The sequence below is a fragment of the Ochotona curzoniae genome, unplaced genomic scaffold (genome assembly GCF_017591425.1).
Source record: "Ochotona curzoniae isolate NIBS_2020 unplaced genomic scaffold, NIBS_Ocur_1.0 contig_64, whole genome shotgun sequence".
NCBI lineage: Eukaryota > Metazoa > Chordata > Mammalia > Lagomorpha > Ochotonidae > Ochotona > Ochotona curzoniae.
This window is the reverse complement of record NW_024466502.1, coordinates 43,240,835-43,265,950: the sequence shown is the minus strand read 5'-3', so window position 1 is coordinate 43,265,950 and position 25,116 is coordinate 43,240,835. Positions and strand designations below refer to the sequence as shown.

General features: G+C 42.1%; 1 protein-coding gene across 4 annotated transcripts in view; it reads left to right on the top strand.

Annotated features, from left to right (window-relative positions):
- Positions 1–21,530, top strand: part of LCP1 (lymphocyte cytosolic protein 1) — a 48,978-nt gene extending 27,448 nt beyond the window's left edge. For 3 of the 4 annotated variants that reach the window (XM_040991389.1, XM_040991391.1, XM_040991390.1), the window contains 8 exons: positions 1,904–1,999; positions 3,150–3,345; positions 5,845–5,923; positions 6,457–6,571; positions 7,426–7,559; positions 14,957–15,080; positions 18,209–18,333; positions 19,775–21,530. In XM_040991389.1, the coding sequence (XP_040847323.1) occupies positions 1,904–1,999; positions 3,150–3,345; positions 5,845–5,923; positions 6,457–6,571; positions 7,426–7,559; positions 14,957–15,080; positions 18,209–18,333; positions 19,775–19,907 (1,002 nt within the window). In that variant the 3' untranslated portion in view covers positions 19,908–21,530. Of the gene's footprint in view, positions 1–1,558; positions 1,586–1,903; positions 2,000–3,149; positions 3,346–5,844; positions 5,924–6,456; positions 6,572–7,425; positions 7,560–14,956; positions 15,081–18,208; positions 18,334–19,774 lie in introns of all 4 variants that reach the window. The other variant, XM_040991392.1, reaches the window with a different exon arrangement.
- Positions 21,531–25,116: the final 3,586 nt, after the last annotated feature.

Genomic DNA, 25,116 nt, shown 5'->3' with positions numbered 1-25,116 from the left:
CTCACAATAGCCCTTTCAGGTAAGGATTCATGTTCTCTCATTGTACAATTAAGGGAGCTGAGGTGGAGAGATCCGCAAGGGGAAAGGCTAAAGGAAGCCAACACTGTGCAGTCCAATGTATGGAAAGCCCGATATCAAGGCGTAAGGAATGAACTTTGGGCATTGAGGGCAGATGGGCAGAGATAGAACAATGAGAATGTGAAAAAGCAGCTCCTTGCAGGAAATAGTGTGAGCTGCTAGGGTGCAATTTGAGGCCTCCATTGTTTAAAAATCAAAGAAATGTCCTCTCAAGAGAAACAGTAAGAGGAGAGGTCATATGACTCACCAAACACCCACCCAGGCTTGTAAATCTTGGAGGAGCAGCTTCATGCTGTCAGTGGCATGGAGAATTCAGGGTCTGCCAGGTGCAGTACGGGTTAGACCAAAGCTTCTAGATGGAAAAATTCCACATTCCTTAGACTCTAAGCCAAATACATCTCTCATTGGTTCTTAACATCCTTCTAGTACTACCAACTGAACTGGGGCTTAACAAGAACTGGCTGTCATCCCCCTCTGGCACCCAGCAGTGAGGCTCTGGACTTTTCTGCCCCATATTAGGCTACTTGTTCTCAGCCCTAAATCTGCATGTTTTCCAACACTAAGTTGCTGTGTTCTTTGGAATCATAGTAACTTTGTACTTTAGGTATAATTGTGTCAGACACTGAGTTTCTTGCAAAGCTGAGAGCTCTTAGACAGTGGCTGTGCCTGCTCTCAGAAACCGGTGCATCCTCCTAAGCTCACTGCTGGAACGGGGGTACCTGAGCAGCCTGTCCCTTAGCAGGCATCGTCACATCACATGATGTCAGCAAAGGTGAGAAGAACACCATCTGGAGTAAGTGAGAAAGGTTTAGAAGGGTCAAGAAGGGGGAGATAACCCCTAGCAAAGCTAAAAATATGTATATAATACATGGTAGGCAGATTCTGCTGGTGCCTGACAGCTGTATAGAACTTTGAGCAACTTCAAAAGAGCTGCAGGGGACACAAGGGAGATGGGACTCGATTACTCCAGCTGCAGCCTCTGTGACTGACATTCTCTTGTTTTCATGATTCTATGGTGAAAACTGGTGTATATTTTTCTGCTCTACCCAGGCCCTGCCTCATTTTAAAAGAAGACACCTGAATTTTCAGTCTTTAAGAAAAATTAAGCCAATTTTAATAGCTTTAAATAAAGTACATTAAAACCAAGATGTTTCTGTTAATGGCTAAAAAACTGCATTTTCAAGAATATGATTCTGTGAATTCTTTTCATCTATAAGCATATTTCCAAAATAGAGCTTGAGAATTCTGCTTCCTTGTCCAATGTGCCATTTGTTAATACAACCATTTTTGCTAGCTCCTAGATAAACACAAAATGACTTATCGTCTTAATATTTCTCCTTTGACAAAACTGCTTGATGATGCTTCTATTGTCTATCTTTAAGATCTTTTTCTTTTGCTGATTGCCCATTTAAATGTGTTTGTAAACTCTGCTTTAAACTTTTGTTTCCTTTTTCTGCCACTTTTTAAAATTGAACCTTAGCTGACTGACTTCTACAGCAATTTAAATGTCTATATAAATTTTTCTGTATATAATCTAATGCCTGTAAATAAATTGGCTTTTTATCTTCTCCTAAGGACAGCAGAGCAATATCTGCTTCTATTGGTTGTTTTGTGTGTGTGTGCCCTGTGTTCTTGCTTGTTATACTTCCTTTAAAAAGAAAAGGGCATTATAATATGCAGACAAATACTATATTCAAATGAATGAATGTTTCTAGCTTTGCTAATGAAGTGACCTTCTTGAAATGTTTACTTTTGGGAAATTGTCATTCTAAGAATGTAATGAGCAGTGCTGTTTTTGAAGTTGTTATTGCTTCATTTCTCACAGGACTCAAAAGCTTACTACCACCTGCTGGAGCAGGTGGCACCAAAAGGAGATGAAGAGGGTATTCCTGCTGTGGTTATTGACATGTCGGGACTGAGGGTAAGATTCTGCCTTTGGTTGCGGTAAGAGAACAGAATGCTGCCCTCCTATTGGCAGTTCCACTGCTCAGTGCATGCTCTACCCCGCTCCCTGCTGATGGAGTCCTGTGAGTGTGCACTTCTGCTTACGGTTGCATTAAATTTGTTAAACAGTTGACTGCTAATAATTGTGCAAAACTAAATAGTAAAGAACGGGAAAATTCCGTGTCACACTCCAGGCTAGGCGCTTCTGTACGTACCCATCATTTAGTTTTTCCAATCCTCAAGTGGGGCTGAATCTTTAGCACTGCCATCACACGCTCTTGAGAACTTGCCTTGCCTATGTTGGCAAGGCATTTAATATCATTAGAGATAAATCCAGTTTGTTAATACTGAAGTCGACTCTACGAAAGAGGAGTTTAGCCTGAAATATATAACATTATCTTGAGCAATATCTTGAGAAAGAATTCTAGTTTAAAATCCCATTTTCTGAATGTTAATGGTCTCCTGGGCTGTAAGGACAGTGGGTCTTAGTTCAACAGTTTTTTCTAGTTATGAGTTGATGTACAAATGACTGGACATTCCCTAGAATTTCTTGAGCACATGAAGTAGGTGATTCAATATGAAGCTATTGAGGAAAAAAATTGTCATATAGTTAACAATGACAATATCTTGATTGCCTGAGGAAATTTGTTTTAGTTTAGTTTGAAAGTATACCAACTCAGTGTGGGAAAAGTGCTTATGCTAACCCAGATTTTCCTTTATGAATAGGAAGTATGTATATAGCTTATTACTTTATCAGTGAACATTTTTGTGGATAAAAGTCTTATGACATCTGCGCAAGAAAATGATTTTTAAAAGGGAATATTGTGGTGGAGAACAATTAAGATCTGGTTAAATGGTGAGATTGTGAAAACTACTGCACTGATTTGAAACCAAGCAACCAACCACTTCATGTTCTATTGGAGAGAAACGAGCAATCTCCATCCCTTAAGGCCTGAGATTCCTGTTACCTATGGCTTTCTGGCTTCTAAGCAGTTGCACATAGATAATAATGCATATGAGATAAATGTGGGTTTCACAGAGGTTCTGGTGTCTTCTTTGCCATCTGTCTACCTCCTTTGAGTCTGCAGTGCCAGGACCCAGCCTTGCCATGTGCTCTCTCGTTGCAGGAGAAGGATGACATCCAGAGGGCAGAGTGCATGCTGCAGCAAGCAGAGAGGCTGGGCTGCCGGCAGTTTGTCACAGCCACAGATGTTGTGCGAGGGAACCCCAAGTTGAACTTGGCTTTCATTGCCAACCTCTTTAACAGATACCCTGCCTTGCACAAACCAGAGAACCAGGACATCGACTGGGGAGCTCTGGAAGGTCAGTAGTCAGTTGCTTGAGATGTTTGAAAAAGCATTCAGGATTCTAATTCAATGGCAATTCAAAAGTCACCTCCTAAGAAAATACAGAACATTCCCATGCACAAACAGGCCATCAATAATCTGGTATGCAACAAAGAGAATAAATGCATTAATCAAGTCAATTACAGCCAAGCAGAATACCATTATAACATGCCTATTGTATATAGGCTTCATCCATTATCAGCACTAAATGTTTTACAGAAGACAATGCATTTAATTATTGGGTTAAATAAGCCAAGAGTTCCAAAAACCCAATTTATGTACTTAATGGACTGTGTTAATTCCTAGAGGCAAGAAATTACTGTCATTAACCACCTAAAAATAATATGGAACTTATGGTAAAAGTTCTTACTGAGTTTCTTGTAGAATGTTTCTTTGATTGGATTGTGAGAAGTACAGACAAGTATTTTGAAGCAGATCTTTAAGAGTTGTATTTGGTGAGATAATACTCCAAAATGAGACAAAAGCTTTATTTGAGTTCTATCTGGTGAAAGGGCCAGAGGTATTTACTTTTCTTTCTTTTGAATTTTTCATTATGGACTAGTCTCAGTATTGAGACAAAAAAAGAAACCACACAATATTGAATGAATGCCACTGAAACAAGGGAATCCAGATAAAGACTCAGTTGATACTTTTCCACAGGGCTTTATCCTAGCTGGGAATACAGCATCAATTCGTGTCCAATGCAGTGGCATTTCTATCATTTGATAGTCAAGGTTAGGAATCTGTGTATTTTGTTGATTCCAAAGTCTATATATCATTCCCACTAATCACCTACTTAAAAAAAAAGATTTATTTATTTATTTATTTACAAAGTCAGATATACAGAGAGGAGAGACAGAGAGGAAGATCTTCCGTCCAATGAGTCACTCCCCAAGTGACCGCAACGGCTGATCCGAAGCTGGGAACCAGGAACCTCTTCCAGGTCTCCCATGCGCCCTAGGCTTTGGGCCATCCTTGACTGCTTTCCCAGCCATAAGCAGGGAGCTGGATGGGAAGTGGAGCTGCTGGGATTAGAACTGGTGCCCTTATGAGATCCCAGCATGTTCAAGGCGAGGACTTTAGCCGCTTGGCCACTGCGCTGGGCCCAATCACCACACTGGGCCCAATCACCTACTTCTAGCTACCTCTGGGTCATCACTGATGGGCTGTTTCTCTGCCTTTTGAAATGCAGCATATACAAAACAGGATTAATGATCAGTCCCTGCCCCTGTGGCCTTTCCACACCTCAATCCTGTCTGTTCTATTTCCATTACTCTCACCATTTGTTTTTTTTAGTCTCCAAAACTGAAAATCTTGGGTTCTATGGTGGTATCTTCTCCTTCACCCCTAAATCTATCCAGTCAGCAAATGCTAATATTTTTTTCCTTTATAGTGGATTCTAGGTTGAGATTTTTCTCTTCTGTTCTTCTGGACTCTTATTACCTCATCTTCCAATTATGGTAATTGGTCTTAGGAACATATTCCTCCATTGATCAAACACTTGAATGTGCCAACATATTAGTGCCAAATGTTATCCTTCATGTGTTTAATTTAAATGCATATTGCCTTTCAGTAATTCTGTGTACTGCTGCCAACCACATCCTGGTACTGCTTCTATTATATATCTGTCTTGCTCAAGAATTTATAACAGTCATAAACAGAAAGGACCCATACTGACTGCCACTGTCTAATACATCAGTGGAAACCTGCCATCTGGCATTCAGAGACCTCTGCTCTTGGCTCTATCTGCTAAACAGCCTTACATCTGGGACCTGTACAATACAGATTCTGAACAAAACAGTTCCCGGTGTTCTTAACCTGTTAAGTCTCATGTTTTCAATTCTGCAGTCATTTCAACAATGTGGTATTTATTCGCAGTTACTGTAAGTGATGGATTTATTGCTCAATTTAAGTTTTTGATGGATGCCCTCTGTATAGGATGGTGAGACCTAATGGGTTAATGATGATTTTGCCCATCTCTCCCTATGGGCTCATATTCATGCTATTTCCTACTCTAACCCCTCACATCCTTCCATGTCTTTTGCTCTTTCCTTCTTTGACTAGTCCTAGAAGGTGAGGCTGTAATTCCTCACCTTCCAAATTATTCCCATGATATATATACTTGTCTCAAATTAAATACCAACTATATCTGCTGCATGGACATGATCTCTAATGTCTCAAGCTTTTGTCTTTGCAGAAAAGAAGTAAATATAAGCATTCAATGCCCAACTTTTAACAGTTACCCCCAAACAGGGTACTGTGCACTACTAACAGATGCTAAAAAATGTTAGTTGGATTGAAATGGGGGAAAATCACCAACTCACAGCAGACTTCATCCTAATTCCACAGTATTTGGTTTTTCATTTGGTTTTCATTCTGCTGTTTGACTTTTATTATAGTCCCATGAGTTGAGGTTTGGTCATGAAAAGGCATGTTTTCTAGGGGCTTAAAAGATAACAAGTCTTCCTTTATCTAGGTGAGACAAGGGAAGAGAGAACCTTTAGGAACTGGATGAACTCCTTGGGTGTTAATCCTCGGGTCAATCATTTGTACAGGTAAGAATATGTGGGAACTCACGCAAGATGAGCTGTGTAGGATTTGGTGTGCATTCCATTCACAGTGTATATGTAACATTGCAGAGAAGGGGAAGGTGCCTAATTGAGCTCAGGGTTGGGCTCCGTGCACCATCCTTCCTTGTGTGGGACTAATACAAAACTTGTGCTTCAGCAAAATGATGATGTGCTATCACCAGCTTCTGATCCTCTCATGAGCAGGCAAGACAGTAAATTTTAACTTTGCTGTTCAGCATCTCCTGTGCTGATTGTCAAAGCCGTGTTTCTCTTCCTGAAAGCTACATTGTTGGATGAAATGGTGTGAGGAGTGATAGCAGGAGGGAAGGGAGGAAGAAGATTCCTCAATTTCTCTGAGTTAAGGTTTCTGCACTCCAGAGATAGAGATAGTCCTGCGAATTCTATAGAATTCTTGTGAATGTTCCTGAAGCCTATATATATAAGGAAGCGCCTGGCGCACTGTAGATCCTGAGTAAATGTTGGAGATCTGAGAATTCCTTTGTGTTTGTTTTGTTCAGTGACTTGTCAGATGCCCTGGTCATCTTCCAGCTCTATGAAAAGATTAAAGTCCCTGTTGACTGGAATAGAGTAAACAAACCACCGTACCCCAAGCTGGGAGGCAATATGAAGAAGGTAAACAGTGACTATTCTGATGTTCCCATCAGCCAACAAGAGCCCTCTGCGAATACCTTATCAGGTGGTTAAACTTGGATACGTAATGTTTATCCAAGGATTAATTTATAGCAGAGTAGTCAGAACCTGATAAGTTTTATTAAAGGGAGTCCATTATTTCAGTTGATTACTTATTTATCATTCCAGGTTGGAGATCTTTAAACATTATCATCTAAAAATTCTAGTGAACATAATTAGAGCAAACAAACCCTCGGGGTCTGTTTTTTCTCTCTCTCAGCGGGATCCTTATTCTAATTTTCTAAAGAATTGGAGCTTTGTACTGACAACTTGACTTGTACAGATGGTTTGTCTACTATCAACACAGTGGGAACATTGTTTTGTAACAACAGACTCGGCACAACCATTTCTCGCAATTTTGTGTCTCTGTGACTGTTGATGATCCATGGCATAGTCACAGGAGTATCTGCCTTACTTATCCACCCACCATTTGTGTGCATTGGATGGGATCTCTAAATTTTCTGTGTGACTCTCCAGAAATTTAGCTATTTTAGAAATAGTACAGACAAGTACTTGTGGGGGACTCTCTGTGTTGTCTGATATAGCCACAAAAAATATTTGCACTAATGAATTCGTTTTTATTTTTGCAGTTTTGAGTGTACCATGAATATTTTTGGTAGCAGCGAGAACGTCTATTTAAGGAAAGATAGAAATTTCATTAACCAGTATAGACTCTTAAGACTGCATGGTCATTTAAAACGTATTCACTTTATTTTCTGTGTTTTTATAAATTTATCTGATAGTGTCCGTAAGCGAAATGGTAAGGCTAAGTTGTTTGCTTTCCTGTTCATTAACAGCTTGAGAATTGTAATTATGCAGTGGAACTGGGGAAGAATCAAGCAAAGTTCTCCCTGGTGGGCATTGCTGGACAAGATCTCAATGAAGGAAACCGTACTCTGACGTTGGCCTTGATCTGGCAACTAATGAGAAGGTAGAGTAACTCATGGAATGACTTTAAAAATTACTGCTTTCCTAGAAGTACACTTGCACATGTTTAAGAGTGTGGTTTTATCCATGAAAGTACGTTTTCTATAAGAACTTGATAAACAAAGAAGTGCTTTTTATTTTGCTACTCTTTGTTTTTCTTCAGTTCAATGAGTTTGTGTTTTAGGTATTCTTAAAATGTTATTATCAGGATCATAAACATTGTAGATTATTGTTTAATCTTAATCTTAATTAATCATACCTTGATCCTAATGGAGTGACTCTTTTTATGCCTGATGATATTTTTTTCTCTGAAACCTATTTTATTTTTATTTTTATGCTTTTTTTTTTTTAAATTCAAGAAGCAGGAAGAAAAAGAGACAGACAAAGAGAACTCCCATCCACTGAGTCACTCCTCAGATTCCCATGATAGCCAGGATTGGGACAGTCTGCAGCCAAGAGCCAGGAGCTCACTCCCACCGGGTGTCAGGGACCCAAATACTGGAGACGTCATGTGCTGCCCTCCTTGGTCTGCACTGAAAGGGAGCTGGAATCGGGAGCTGGAGCCTGGAATCCAACCCAGGCACTGCAGGATGGAATGCCAGCATCTTACCTGGTGTCCTAACCGCTAGGCCACGAGCCCACCCCTGAAGTGTGCTTTATCTAGTGTTAATATGACCACTTCTTTAATTAGTGGGTAGCATGGTGTATGTTTTGTACCCTTTTACAGATTTATGTAATTCACAGCCTACTGCCTGTCAAGGGTTTTCAAACATGAGAAGATTGGGCTGTATTCACTTACATAGATATCTGGTGTGCATCTTTCCATTTGTAGATACAAATTGCATTGAGTGTCATTTTTCTTCTACCAGAAGTAACTCTAATAGTGCAGCTCTGCTGGCAATGAACTGCTGCATCTTCTCTATGTCAGGAAAAGTTATTTCTTTTTCATTTTGAAAGATGAGTTTGTAGTTGATGCCTTTTTCCTTCATTAATTTAAAGACAGGTTTTGGTTTTATGGCCTGTATTATTTCCTACAAAAAAAATCCATTGTCATTTTTATCTCTGATCCTCTGTATCTGTGTTTTTATTTTTCTCTCTGCTTTTAAAATTTCTTCTTCTTGTGGGCTTTGAACTGTTTGACTGTGATTCTGTTGTGTCTTTTCTGTTTGAGGATTGCTGAGATTACTGAGTGTGTATATTTATTCTTTCCACCAAATTTTAAAATCTTTGGGGTTTTATTTCTTCAAATATACATTCTCTACCTGCCCACACCTGTTTGGGGTGACTCTGAGTGCATATATTATGTTATCACAAGTTGATTCTCCATGTAACTCATGGCCCGTCCACTTAGTTCTTCTAAATGTCATTGTTTCCTTTTGGGTAATTTGTATTGTTTATATTGTGTGTCTTCTAGTTCAGCAAACTCTCTCTTGTCCTTTTTTTAAATATAATTTTTAATACTTCATTAACTTTAAACAGAGCATATATTTTTATCTCAACAATTCTGGTTTCTTTTTCTAAAAGCATTGCTTTTCTCATGACTCTCCTATCTCTTTTTTCCTCTCAAATTCTTGAGTAAACAGAGTTGTAATTACTGTTATTTCTGAGTCAGTTTCTTTTAATTTATTTTTATAAATTGTGAGTGTAAATTTTTATATTGTGAGTCATACTTTCCGGCTGCTTTGCATGCAACCAGATGCTATGAATGTTTTCTTGCTGCCTGGTACTATGAATTTTACCTTACTGAGTGTTGGACATTTCTTTATTCCTTGAAATAGTCTTGAATTTGTTTAAATACAGCTTGCTCCTCTGGAGGCGTGTGCTACATTTAATTAGACCTTGGTTGGTCTCTGCCTGCTGGGATCATACTCTCCTGAATAATGTACTTGTGACTCTGTGGGTCATGAATATTTTCTGCACCAACTGGTGGCAGCTGAACAATTTTGAGTTCTGGTCTCCCACATGGCTCTACCTTCTGTTGCTGGAAACTATTTCTCTAGCTTCTAGTACTTTCCTAGCATGCATTCCCTGAGCACCACTCAGCTAAGACTGGGAGGGAAACACTGCGAAATGACTCTGGAGCTTTCCTTTTAGATGATTCCTTTCTCCCCACACAGCTCACCCCTTTCTAACATTCTACCCCACAAACTTTAGATCTAACCCTTCAAGCTCTAGGGCCATGGCTATGCTGTTTGGGCTTCCTCTCCCTGCCCAACAACCTGGAAACACTCCCCACACTGGAACAATGCTTAGGCTCATCTTGCTTTTCTCCCTTCTTTCATTGGCCGCTATCCTGTGTATAGTTCTTGTTATCTAGTGTCTGTGAAAAAATGTTTCAAATATTTGTCATTGTATTTTGGTATTTCAATCTGGTCCCCATTACTCCAGAAATAGAAGTAAAGTCTGAACTTTATGTTCTCTCTGTTACAGTTCATCTCTATCAAAGCTTTAAAATAGAGTTATTATTTAGTACAGACTTTTTGATAACTTTTGGGATTGCATATAAATTTATTTAAGAACCACGTGGTGATGTTAGTTAATTAATACGATGTAATGTGATATATGAGAAAATATGTTGTGAGATCAATAAAGAACTTTTGGTAAAGAAACATGAACCTGGTAAGATTTTAAAGAACAAATCTGCAAGAGTGACACAGTTCACTTGTAAATGCTTTTCTCGTTTCCCTATGCTGATGTCTCTGGCCAGACAGAAATCTCACATCTCTCTCAGTTCATTAGTGTAACTGAATTTACCTTTATACCTGGAAGAACGCCTTCAGAAGCCACTTATCACATTTTATTCTGTCTAATGAGGTTATGGCAAAGACGAGGCTTGCAGGGTCCTTAAGCAGTTTAGCTGTATTCCCAGGCCACTGTATACAGATGCTAGTATTTATTCATAATTGGTTCTCAATGTAATGATGCCAGTGCTTCCAGATAAGACACGATAATCAGCAGTGATCATAATAGATTCTGCTGCCTGATTCCCACTCACATTAACAAGCACAGAACATCCTGACTCACTTCTAAAGCAGGTTCTCCTTAATGCTGGGGGCAGATGTTCTAGAATTTCTCTGGTATAGAGCTCTCCAGCATGAAGGCAGCACTAGCTCTATCGTCTGTTTGACTGCATGTCTCTGAAGCACCACTGGTTGCTACTAACACCCATTCTCACCAGGGTATTTCCAGAAATGTTGTCTAAACTGTTCTTTATTGTCTTTCACATATGGATTTATTTCTTAACAAACTGACGTTTGGTACTGCTTTACTATAAAAAAAACAAGCATTCCTGTTAGTTGTAGAGTTGCATTCATTCAAGGATTACAACACAAAATAACCTCTGCTATATTCTATTTAATGATTAAAAAGAAGCTCAAACCAATTCTATTTAGCTTTAAGTTTCATAATATCTGGACATCACCTTGATGATTTTTTGTTTTGAAAGTTTTATAAAAATGTGGCCCAAAGCCCTACTTTGAAGCTGGTATGGATGTGATAAGTTCTAGTCAGTTATTGCTACCTTCATCTGATTAATAGGCCATATTTCTCAGGAGTGTTTACTACACAAGAATTCCCAGAGTAAGAATGTAGTCAGAGACCAATTTCATTACTAGAGAAGAAATGACTAGTAATTATGTAAATGAAAGCAGAAGGAATGAAAGGATTATTTTTCTCTCTCCCATGTGCCATGTATTAGCATGCCTATTAACTTCACAGCCAGTTCAAACTAGAATGTTTCATTGGCTGGCACAGGATGTATTCAACTGACCATTTACTCAGAGAATTAATGGCATGTCACTTCCTTCCAGGAGCAAATGAGAGCTGGGAGTTAACACCATCTTCCCCCGTCAGTAAGCCTGGGAAGCATTCTCAGGTTGGAGAACTGTGTGTCTAGGAGGGGCAAAAGTCTGTGGAAAACGTACATTGCTGTCTAATTCCATCTTCCCACACACTTTTTGAAATGCCTTCATGCATTTGGGACATAAGCAAGCTGCTTGCAAATGAAAATCAGGGTCAGACCCAAGCAGGGGAGTTGAGTCTGAGGCAGGCGAGCGACTAGACTCACCCTGCATCAAACAGGCTGTTGGTGGTGAAGGGCAGGAGCGGGCCTTGTCAATTCTATGCCAAATGTGAGAGTAATAAGACATGTTGGAAGGCAGGGAAGGAAGCAGTCTCCATCCGCTTGGTCACTCATCATGAGGACTGGCTGGCACTGGGGCTCCTGCTGCTGTTTCGTTTTGAACAATGGGCTTTTAAATACAGCACATCTCACAAATACTGGTGATCCTGAGATCTTGTCAGGGGGCTCTATTTATTAGCAATATAGCCCCCAAACAAGTTTGCTGATATACCATGATTATCTTACAAGGAAAAAAATGAGATCAACACAGTCAAGACTTGTTTTTGTTTTAAATATTGAATATATGTTCAGCCAAGAAATTGCTTGGTGCACTGCCTAGGGTTGTAGCTTGACCCTAATTCCCTCATTGTTCCACTTGTTTTCAATGGAACTTACAAGAGGATATCCTGTTCTTCTGTATACCTCTGCATATTCTTTGGGGTTCACCTGGCAGTTCCATGCTGAGGGGCTGTTCTAAGTCCACAGTTCAGCAGACTACCTTTCAATTGTCTGCACCTCCTTCTACAAGGAGCCCTGGTCCATGGAGATTGTGTTATTTTTATGGATGGCTTATGGCATAAAGGTGGACTTTACTCTGTACCACTGAAAGCCTGAGCTCAAGTGACTTCATGTCCTTCAGTCTCAACAAAGTGGAGAATTCCAGTATGGGGTGATGACCACTGAAGCCCAAGGTCATGAAAAATGCCGGCAACTAAGCTAAATTCCATCAGATTACAGACAGAGGACCTGATAGAGCAAGAACTGACCTACTATGTCTATGAGAAAACAGAAAATCATAAATGGGATGATCAGTAGGCTCAATGCCTATATTAGTAGGGAGCAAGAAGCCAGCTACCCATAAGTCATAATCTCTGAGAACAGTTCAAGGAGAGAATCTTTTCCAAACTAGGAATATTTTGAAAATTGATCTGGGATTTATCTCATTTAAGCTTATTGTTTCTTAGCATTCTGGCCTCATCTCTGCACCAATATTAAGCATTCTTATCTTTACTATCTTTTTGCTTTCCCCTGGAGAAAGGTGCTCTATTTCTCCCATCACCTTGTACTTTTATTACTGGTGCCCAGTGGGCACCAAGTCTTCTGCTGACTCCTGACACCCCAATATGAACAGAGCCCATGGAGCCCTTTCCAAAGGGACACTGTGGCCAAAAAAAAAAAAAAAAAAAAAAATCCAGCAAAAGTTCTGGGAAACAGGCCTGGGGCAGGTATGATAACAATAGAGCATGTGGGTTGTCAAAGTGATCCTTGAGCTGGGAATTTTTTGGAGGGTTAGAAATTCACTAGAGAGGTCAAGCATCCTAAGCAGAGAGCATGGCTGAGACTTAGAAGCAGGAGGCTGCCTGATGGGTCTGTGTGGTGGGGCCACCCATGTGTATGCCTCTGTGTGTTGTGTGTGGAGGCAAGTGAGGCATGAAGTGCCAAGGAAGAGAGAAGGGGAGAAGGAAATAAGAGAATCACTGGGGAAAATAATAGTTAAATTGTGAAGGGCTTTGTATGCTACACTGGACTTCTTTGGACCACAGAGAGTCATGGGAAATGACATGACCAGACGTGAACGTTAGGAGGGAGTTCTGTGAAGAGAAGTGAAAAGAAGGGCCTGCTGATGAGAGATTTGGGGAAGAACCATCGAGAACATGTTATTGTCAGTTTGGTAAATGTCATTTGGTGGGGGTAGACACACTCTCTCTTTATCTCTCTCTCTCACTCACACACACACACACACACACATACACACACAGGGTGGAGGGACAGAAGGAGAGAGAGAAAGAGAATGAAGATAGAATGAGAATCTTTCATCCTATGATTCACAGCCCAAATGGTCCCATCAGCCAGTACCAGGCCAGACTGAAGCCAGAAGCCAGGATCACCATCATGATCTCCCCCATGGGTGGTAGGGGTCCACATACCCAGGCCACCATCTTCTGACTTCCCAGGAGCATTAGCAGGGAGCTGCATTGGAAGCTAAACAGCCAGAACTCAACTGGTACTCAGATCTAGGATGCCAGTGTTGCAAACCTAATCCATTGCACCACAGGTCTATCCCTGAAAAAATGTGATTTTTTTAAAAAATAAAGTTGCAGAAACCATTTCTTCCCTTCCTACAGTGATAAAAAGGTGCCTTCATCTTGAGGAAGGAAGTACATCATTCTTACTGCAGGCATTTGACTTGGAAATGACATAGAAAATGTTGGGAGATGGGATGGGAAAAAGATGCATACTCCATAGGTTATGTAAGCAAACCCCTGGGGCACCCATCGGGAGGGTGACCTCATTCAGGTCAGCCCTACTAGGGGAGATGTAATCTCAGGACTCTTAAGTTTCAATTTGAGAAGCACACCCTGTAATCTTAGCCCCAAAGGTCCTGTGTGTGTGTCACTTGACCCCCACCTGCAAACCTGATCGGGAGGTCACCAAGTCTGAGCATTGTTCCACTCCTTGGCTTGCTCTCCTTTCCGACAGAGGAATCTTTAAGGAATGGTGAGTCTTCTCTGCCTCAGGACTTGAAGCATGTCAATAAATGCACCTCTCCCCAGCAAAAGCCAACCATTCTCCCAACAGTCTACATCCGTGGGGAGCCTTAACCCGTGGCTAGAGATCACCCTTGGTCAGGGTCTTCCTACCATTTCTATGTGTATGGTGTAAGAAAGGTCTTCTGTACTTCACTGTGTAGGCTACTGGGACTTTTCTAACATGGAGTGGTCAATGGCTGTGATCCATTCTTTCCTCTTCCTTTCTCTTTCTGCCTAAGCCATGACGTTAGAAGCAGGTGTTTATGGCACAGTGGGTTAAGCCACTGCTTGTAACACAGGCATCCCATGTGAGCACCAGTCTGAGTCCTGTCTGCTCTGCTTTGCATCCAGCTTCCTGTTAATACACTTTGGAAGGCACATGAGTGACCTGGATGGGAAATGAACCAACAAATGGAAGACCTCTCCTTCTCTCTGTATAACATTGCCTTTTAAATAAATAAATATTTTTTAAGGAAAAAAACAGCAGGTATTTGGTTTGCATTTCACTGTAACATCTATACATTTATGTTTGGTTTTAAAAATTCTTAACATTAGATATCTTCTTTTTTTAAAAAAGATGTGTTTAGTTGTTCAATATGCCTTTCCCCCTCCAATATAACAGCGTCCAGACTATCTATATGTATATGAAATATCTTCAAAGAAAAATTCTACCCCCATCCCACGCTATTTTCTGCCTCATCGAATTCTTTGGCAACTTTTCTCCAGAAGTTATTTTTTGATTTTGCTCAGGTACACGTTGAACATCCTCGAAGAAATTGGTGGTGGGCAGAAGGTCAACGATGACATTATTGTCAATTGGGTGAATGAAACGTTGAAGGAAGCAGAGAAGAGCTCATCCATCTCTAGTTTCAAGGTAAATGCCCCAGTCTCCTGCAACAGCACCGAGTTCTGATGACATATGAAAGTGACCTTCAGTGCCAGGTGTTTGAAGCTCCCCCTCCCATTTGGATTCTGTTTAAATGCCCCATTATTGCTTTGATGTTCATCAGCCATCTCACTGACAAATTTCTCATCACTGTCTCCCATCACAATGCTAAGCACCTATCACTTTTTTATGTATCATGTTAGGCATTGTGCCTTAAAAGTAACATAAAATGTAGTCTTTGTAATAAGTTCACAGCTTCCTGATTCAGATTATCATTTTAATGGTGAAACGTAACATTAAAAGAGCTCGTATGTGACTTAAAAAAAAATCAATTATGTGCTTATATGCAAAGTTCATTTTTATTAATAACAGCATTGTATTGTATTAAATTTATTAAATTTCTTATCTCATGTTTCAAAGATTAGCTGGATTCTCCCCCAGGAGAACCGTGTATTTGATCCTTATTATACTAATGTCTGTGCTGCCATCATCACATTTTTCTAGCTTAAAGATCAGGAGGAGGGACCCCTTGGGAGGTGTATTCATGGGACTGATGGGGACAGTTAGACATGATATCAATTCTCTGCTTTAAAATCAAGGGAAAAAAATGAAACCCTCTCCCTACGAGGAAGATAGGTCTGGGTGGGGCTGTGTTAGAACTCTACCATGATTGTTGTAAGTACTTTAGGGTAACAGTGACCTCTCTTCACCTCTCTGTAAGCAGCTCACTGTTCAGGCCACACAGTGGAGTGCAGGCTGATGACCAAAGTGAGCAAATGCTTGCTGTCATTGGGGAGGTAGCAAGACAGACAGAAACAGGGGGACAAGGAACTCATTGGTTCACTCCCCAAATGTCCACTGTGACTCTGACTAAACAAGGCCAGATCCAGGAGCCCAGAATTCAACCTGGGTCCCCTGCGTGGTAACAGGACCCCAACCACTCGAGACCCCCACTGCTGCCCTGCTTCCTCCCAGGATATACATTAGAGGGAAGCTGGAATTGGGAACTAGAGCTAGGACTTAAAGCACGCTAGTATGGAACGTGGACATATTTTTAAAGATTTATTTATGATTGGAAAGGAAGATTTACAGAGAGAAAAAGAGACAGAAAGACTGTCTATCTGCTGGCTCACTTCACAAATGGCTAAAACAGCCAGAGCTGAGCCCATTTGAAACCTGGAGCCTGGAGCCTTTTCCATATCTCCCATGTGGGTGCAGGGTCCTAGGGTCTTGGGTCATCCTCTGCTGCTTTCCCAGTCTACAAGCAGGGCACTGGATGGGACATGGAGCAGCTGGGATTCCAATGCAGCCATATGGGATGCCAGCGTTTATAACCAATTGAGCCATCTTGCCAGCCTCAAACATGGGTGTTTTAACTAATGTGCCAAATGACTGTGTACAGCACCCAGCCTTGATTCACCATTTCAGAAATCCTGCTGGTTCTAACCTTATCTACTTTTTGCTGCCATTTGCTGTCCATTTCTCAGCCTGCCAGCACTACAAAACTGTGCACTGGGAGCAGCAATGAAGTGGAATTTGAATCCTTGTGATTCTTTACCAATAAGTTCTGGGGCAATAGAAGCCTTGTTACTCTCCTGATTTTAATATTATGATCATTCTTGCATTACCTGGGAGTAAGTAAACATGGATCTACAACGCTTTTAAAACCATTATTCTATCTCTACAGGAAGATGGGAGCTAGCATCTGGTAGGGGTCCCGGGTCCTGTTTCTTGCTTGGAATTTACTCTGATTTGGACCCTTAGCATGAGGCTCTTGAACCTCACTGGATGTGGTGGCGACTCATGGGCACACAGAGGTGTGCAGACTGTGGCCTCCACTGAAGTGCCAGGGGAGAGATGCACAGATGATGCAGAATCTCTGCATTCATATCATGCGAGCATGCACACCCTTGCTGCAAATACCAGAGTGGTTCTATGTATCCAAGAAGGAGCCCAGGATGTTAAGTCAGAGGTTCAACTTGAACTCTATTTTTTTTATCAGCAAGGTCACTTACCTTCAGTACCTCCTGTTTTCATCTGTAAATTCAGATTAGAGGTGAGTGCTGCATTGTCACCACGATGCTGTGGACAGGCATTGTGGTACAACTGGCTGAACTGTCACTTGGATTTTCCTTTCAGAGTGCCCAGGATCAAATATCACCACCAGGTCACTTCTTACTAGTATGTATTCTAGGAAGTAGCAGATCATGGTCCATGGTTCCTGCCACTCGGGGAGGAGACCAGGATGGAGTTCCTGGATCCTGAATGCAGTCTGGCCCATGGTTAGCTGTTGTAGCCATTTGGGGAGTGAACCAGCAGATAAAAGATCTCTGAATGGATTTCTCTCTTCTCTCTGTTCCTCTCTATCACTCCCCCACTCCTTTCCCTCCCTCTCTGAGCATTGAAATAAACAAATAAATGAAATGATAACTACATTATGTAATTAAGTGAACATAATCATCCTACAATGTATATAGACTTTAAAACATGTTATACATAATATAAAAACTCATGACTATACTTTCATCTATAATTTTAAAATAAGTAAGTTTAAAAAAAAAGTTTGGGCCAAGAAAAAAAATGTGATGCCTCCATTTGGGGCTCATGGTAACAATCAAGTAAGAAGTTAGGAGACAGGGCTGACCAAACCATGAGGATCCATGTGGCATCTAATTGCAGGGCACAAAGAGAGGGGCACTCCTGCCTAGCCACCTGCACCCTCATCGCTATTCCTGCCACTCACCTCTGGGATAGCCCGAAAGGAGGCAGGATTTACCTAATATCTTCAGTCCTTTTTTGTTAAGTCTTCTCCCAGCTCTCCTATGGTACTGCATTACTGTGAGTTTAAGAGACAGTATTCTATTTCTGTCTGGATGTTTTCCTCTAGCTGTGCTAACTTCTTCCTTTCATTGATTGAGAATGGCTCCCAGCTGTGGGCAGGCAGTGAGTCTTCTGTAACCTTGCTGACACCCAAGAGAAACCATGCTTGACTTGAAATGTTGTATGAAGCACTCACTGACCAGGCTCTCTGCGGTCTATACTGAAGAGAACAGAACTGCTCTCTTTGAAGTCACTTTGTAATGTGCTGATACTACCTGCCATTTCCTTCCATATAGGACCCGAAGATTAGCACAAGTCTCCCTGTGCTGGATCTCATCGATGCCATTCAGCCAGGTTCCATTAACTATGACCTTCTGAAGACAGAAAACCTGGACGATGAAGAGAAGCTCAACAATGCAAAGTATGTGCCTGAACCTGAGACTGGGACAGGGGAAGGATGTGATTGTGCAATGGGGCATAGTTTCAAAGACTGTTGTCCATGTCTTAGTGAAAAATACCTTGCAACATGGATGCTTTTTCATTTCCAGACTTATTCTTCCTTTAGACATGGCACAGCGGCAGCTTAGGGCTCTCAGTGGTGGAGTGTCACAGATATCCATTGGCTGCTCAGGAGTGAGGTTCAACATGGGGTCTTTACCAACTCGAGAGCAGATGGCATCGGGTTCTGTAAGAACGCCAGCAGGCCACAGTCTCCGAGCCAGATCAGGCCTGATGCAGCTTTTGTAAATAAAGTTTTATTGTCATGCTGTGAGTGAACGCATACAGCATGTAGTGTCTGTAGCTGCTTCTCTGCTGCAACGGCAGAGTTGGGTAGTTGCATTGCAGCTGTTTCCCATTGCAAATGCTAGCCAGATAATGAATGAGTTGAGTAACAGAGCAGCCAGGTAGTAGTGAAAGCTCATTTAAAAATATATTACAATGAATAAAATGATCTTCATATAACTCTAAATAGAGCAGAAATGTTCTGATTCAGTTATGGTAATTTTGTGTGGAAAAAACATGCAATGTAAAACTCTAGTTGTTCTAATATTGTAATGCCATAAATACATACAAAACAAGAAAGGAGAAAGGAATACAAGAATTGATGCAGAAGATTGAGATATTATAGATGCATTGGTCTTCTTTCATAAAAATGTTTCTGTAGTTGAAATATAGTCTGCAGACTTCCTAGCACAACTTTTTATTCAGTTTTGTGACTTTGTTCTGCCATGAACTATAAACTGAACATCTACTCTTGGTGTGGGTATCGAAAGTATCAGGAGCTGGGGGCCGGCATGATGGTTTAACTAGCTAATCCTCTGCCTAGCACTGGCCTCCCATGGCGGCACGGTTCATGTCGCAACTGCTCCACTTGCTTGGGAAAGCAGTGGAGGATGGCCCAAGTCCTTGAGACCCTGCATTCCTACAGCCAAAGAAGCTCCTGGCTTTGGTTCAGCTCAGTTCTGCCCCTTGTGGCCATTGGAGGAGTGTACCAGCAGGTGGAAAAACTGTCTTTCCTTTTCTTTGTAAATTTGTCTTCCCAATAAAAATAAACAAATCATTTTTTTAAAGCCTTAAAAAACAAAAAGAAAAATCAGGAGCTGGATTAATACTATAACAAAACCTCACAACGTGTGCAGAAAATGGATTTAAATGACAAGTCTATTTTGGTGTCCCAAATTTGAAATCCTTGCATAGATTTTTCATAATATGAATTTCCACGGTCTTTTGAAGCATGTTCCCGGGAGCTTTGTGGAGCCCACATGTGTCCACAGGAGTGGGAGGAGCTGGTGCGTGGTGCCAGGAAGGACTGGCCGGTGGTCCTGAGGATGCCCTCACCTTCCCTGCTTTCTCCCTCTTAGGTATGCCATTTCCATGGCCCGAAAAATTGGAGCAAGAGTGTATGCCCTTCCAGAAGACCTGGTGGAAGTGAACCCCAAAATGGTCATGACAGTGTTTGCTTGTCTCATGGGGAAAGGCATGAAAAGAGTATAAAGCCCCAGCAAGCCGAGGCAAGAAGCATCGCACTCAATCCTACCAACCCTGCTCCGGGGGTGCCTGGGCAGGACAAGACCACGCCTACCACTCTGCCATTGTCAAAATGATGATATTACATTACAGTCCAAAAGAGTGCATCTTGGTTCACATAATATGTTGCCTCACCTTTATTTAACAGAAAGTGTTGACCCAATCTCCCCCATATATATATATATTTTTTTTAATTCTTGATTTAATTTGCTTTTTTGAAAATCTAAGATAAAACAGAAGTTTCCAGGCAGTCTTTCTAGCTTCTTGCTCTTAGTTGCTGATAGAAGCCTCAGTGTTGTTAATTTTGGTAGACACTTTAAAGCCAGTTTAATGTAGCTGCCTTTCCCTGGTTCAAGATGAAAACTTAGGAGTGGAAGCCATCAGACCTGTCCTGACACCTGCTGGTAGAGGCCAACACCTGAGTTGTTGGAAGCTTCTCCTTTCCTAGCTCCCAGTGGCTGTGCTCCACACCCCAGATATCCACATCTACTCTCTTCTGGCCAGATTACTTTCTGAGGACTAGGACCAAGTGACAAATTGGATGGGGTCTTGGGTCCTAATAATCTTTCATAGCCTGCAGAGGTAAACTAAAGAACTAAAGTCTCATGATTCTGAAGAGTTCTTTTTATCCCAGCCAAAAAGAAGGCAATTTTTAACTCTAGAATCTGGACCCAGGCTAAATCCAACATCTCAGGTAGCATCTCAACTCCTGGTGCAAGGCGGGCTCCTGGAAGCTGTAATAGAGCACTGGACCACGAGGGGGCAGCATGGGGCCATACCTAAGCCTCTATCTTTCAGGGTGCTGCCTCTCGGTGGTTTCCTGCCATGTTAGATCTAGTTATTGCGATGTGACTATTTGAAAGCAATCCTGCTGAACTCTCATTTGCTCTTACATCTCAGCGTATCTGACTGCTGCCAGGCCATATTATCCTTGTTCACTTTGTTGGTTACTATGAAAGCTCTTTTTTTTTTTTGGCGACCCTTGAGCCCCCCCCCCCGGGGGGCAATATGTGCCAATAAATAGCCCCTTCCCCCGCCCCCCATGTGCACACAGGCACATGTAAGTACTAGTACTTATATGCACACACACATAGCCACATGGCAAGGGGAGAATGAATACACGCCGGATAAGAACTGGCTGTGTTGCCTTAGAGAGAGCTGATGCACTGAAAGTTTAAATTATTCTAAAGTAAACCCGACAGAACAGGATACATGTGAGCACATGCAGACCAAGCTAAAGCTACAAAGAGCTTTGTGAACCAACACTAGACTCCCTGTGTCACTAAGAAAGGGCTCTGCAGTGAGGTGTCTTCTAGGGGTGGGGCGTAATGCAACTCAGCGAGTCTTTTCCAAACATTTGAAAAACGTTGCCCTGGATCTTTTCCTGGGCCATAGGCTCAGTCCTTAACTGGTATTCCAGCTGTATTTCTAAGTGCACAGTGGTTGGCTTTGACTTTGGTCTGAACTTTTTGTAGCCTCAGGAATTATTCCCGCCATTTGCATCCAAAAAGAAAGAATGTCACTGCCTTAATGATAGATAAAGACAAAATAATGCTCAAATTCTTTCAAATAAAATATTCCCTATAGTGATTGTCTCTGGCTGTTGCCTTTTGAATGTTTAGCCACCATGTACTCTTCACAGCCACTCGTTCATTCACATGCATTGAGGGCCTAGGACGAGGAAGACTTCAGAAAGCTTGTGGCACGAAACGCATATTATTTCAAAAGTGCCCTGCCCCGACATAACCTCACCTTCTAGCCTCCTTTCCCGTGAACTCCGAAGTCTCCTCGCAGGTGCTGCACACTGCTGATTTGAGTAACTCGTCTGTATATGAGACAGTCATTTTGCCCTGCTGGTCGGGAAAGTCAAGATGTTTAACAATTAAAATGAGAGGTGTGATAAGTAATGAAGAGGGGTAGGGTGAAACGGGGTTTATGACTGGAAATTAGTGGTCTGAAGAGAAATGGTTGAGCTGGTGCAGCCAGGGGGAACTGGGATTGAGGGTGTGAGTCTCCCGGAAGCACGCAGAGCCCGGACAGCAGTGCAGGACCACCTCTCGGGGAGCTCCGGTGGTCTGGGAATGCGCATGGGCGCTTCAGTCTGACCCAGGGAAGGGCGCAATGACTACCGCCCCGCTCACTGAGCAAGGATTTTAAGAGCTTCTAGTCTAGCAAAGGTGTGGAACGTTAGAAGGTAAAACGTAGATCCTCTCCAATTTCCTCAGATTGTTTTACAAAAGAACCCCTGCTGGGACAGAGGTTCTGTGGATCCCAGCTTCTCCATTTTAAGTCTAATGCAGCTGTTAATCCAGATAGCGTGCATGCATGCGTGCACACACAAAACACAATCAAAAGCAGAACGTGATACCACGTTGTCATAAGCTTGCAAATGAAGCATTATGGGAGCTCATGGGACAAATTAACGCCAAATGATCAGCAGAAGTTTGCAGAAGAGCTCAGCTCTGACAAACGAAAAGCAGACAGAAACAGCATCTTACATATGTTGAGCTCCCATACAGAGCAAAGCACAACTCTGGATTTGTAATATGAAATCGAGCTCTTTATGGTAAATGTTTTATTTAGTCAGATGAATGTTTCCTCACTGGGATTTGTATTCATCATAAACAAATGCTTCCTGGGCAGAGAGAAGTCATTGTGAGCAACATTGTGAAATGGACTTAAACCTGGAGTATTTTTGTACTGGAAGGGTTCCTTCTGTCTGAAGTGCTGATATTTGGCTCTTGTGTGTTGCAATGCATTGCATTAGATGACTGCTTCAAATCTCAGCTAACCTTGTGATTTTATCCACTTAGACATGTGTATGTCCCTCATATGTCCATGGAAGCACATATGTAATCCCCAGGTAATTAGAGTTTGTTCTCTTGGCCCTCCTTAACCAGCCCATCTCAGGCTGATGTTTAATACACAAGGGACAGCTGTGTGTGAGAGATGATTCTCCAGCCAGTCGTTTATAGTCACTGTCCATGTTGACTGGCCTTTGTCAATCCCAGTGCACCCAAAATCTTGGAGTAAATACCAGTGAATGCCAGCAGGGCTGTCTTGGTGAACTTGGCATTGCTTTGCCCAGCCTGTCCCTGCCACCTCACTATCCAGAAGGCAGAGCTGAAGTTCACTACAGGCAAGCAGTATTAGTGGGTCCTCTTGTGAAATCCAGTGATTGGAAATTTCCTAATAAAGTTCCTGGAATCAAATTCTCACCTGCCAAAAATGACTCAATCTACTCTTTCTGAGTTCACCAACTAAGTCTCTCAATGAGTAGTTAAAAGAGAAATGTGAAAATGATTTCTCACAGTTCAAGCCCACATATAATCAGTAATCCACCTTCTATGAGGCACAAAGGCAGATAATCTTGCCAATACCCACCACTTCCCATTAATAGCTTGACACCAGTAAGCACAGTGCAGTGATATTTTGTGATCTGGCATGTCAAAATTGGGGCATTCCATTTTAACCAATATTTTGCTTTGAAGAAAGCTACCATATGCCATTTGAGGCATAGAAACCTTTAGAGAATTAGAATGCAAGCACATATTTAATTCAAATACTCTATGGAATCTTCCATAAGTTTTGAATAATTCGTCAGGCATTTCTGTTGCATCATGGGTCTACTACTATGTATGAGCCCCCAAATTTTCAAATCTTCTTGCTCTAAGTGCTCGGACCAGAAGCACGTGGTGGAAAAGGTTCAGAAATCCACTCTCACCCCTACACCAAGCCACTACTTCCAAGTCAACAGATCTGGTTTAATAAGATCCTCAGCCTATTCATGCTGAGGTTGGCATGTTTGTCCAACACAATTACAGGTTGCTGGCTTACTCTCCAAGGTGGTATGTCAATGGAATTTGGAGATGGGCTTCCAGGGGAGGTAACTGGGTCATGAGGGCTATTCTCTCATGAGCAATCAAATCCATTCTGTGATTGACAGATGAATGGAAAACTGGAACAGTAATTTTGTCTCATACTCAGACTAGTTACTCAAATCAGCAGTGTCCACTACTCCCACTGGAGAGCAGAAGAGCTGGGATTTGGGGCAGGCCAGTCCAGGCAGGACTACAACACCTGTTAGCTGATACATGAGCTGGGTTGGGGGAAAGCCAGGCTGGGATGACTGTATCTACTGCTTCATGCATAAGCCAGAGTGGGAGAAGGTTGATTGAGGGTTGGTTGAGGTTTGGTTGGGCTTTGCTGCAGCATCAGTGGCAGATGCTGGCACTGGGGGCAAACTCTCAAGCTAAACTGCAGAACCACCTGGACAGCGCAAGAGCCAGGAGTGGGAGTGGGTCCATTAGGGTTTGCCACTCTAACTGTTGAGCAAGAGAATCAGGACTGGGGGTGGGCAGGCCATATAGAGATTGACACCTGACAATACCAGTATAGGCTGGATATTGGGGTTGGTTGGGTTAACTAGGTTTCAATGCCCATTGACATGCATGACAGCTGAATGGGATGTGGGACAGACTGGACCAGTATGCTGTACATACTGGCAAGCATGGGAACCAGAACAGGGAGTGGGCCTGGTGGGGGGTTATTATGGATCATTCCAACTAAGCTGCAGCTCCTGTTGATTTACGTGAAGGCCAAGTGTGTGGTGGGCAGGATTGAGCTGGGCTCCAACACCCGTTGGTTTGCTTAGGCAATAGGTCTGGAGAAAGGCCTGACGCAGCAATTATAAACATGTGTGCACTTCGGCTGATTTGGGTGGTGGACTGTGCTGGATCTTGTATTGGCAAGCACACACAAACATCCGGTATGGGATCCCCTCAGATTAGGCTTCTTCAGGGATCCCCCCCAACTGAACCACTGGACTCAGAACTCCAACCACGGAGAGAATTGCAGTTTCTATGGTCTGACTGTGGAATGCTGATGTCAGAGCTAGGCCTCAGTGGCTTAGACAGAGCAGTGGACAACGTAACCAGACGCACATGGAGGATGTGGTGGAACATTGGAGTGTGCAGAGGTCACCTGGTGCCATAACAGAGGATGGAGGACAGAACAAATTGATCAACTACCCCAGCCAAATGCTGATTAGTGAATATCTGGGCAAAGGGAGACTCTAAGGTGAACTATGTCAGCCAGTGGATTCTGGAGAGATTTCATTGTGCTTGGAGTGGCTAGATTGACAGTAATTCAGAACTGAACTATCAAAACCACTTGA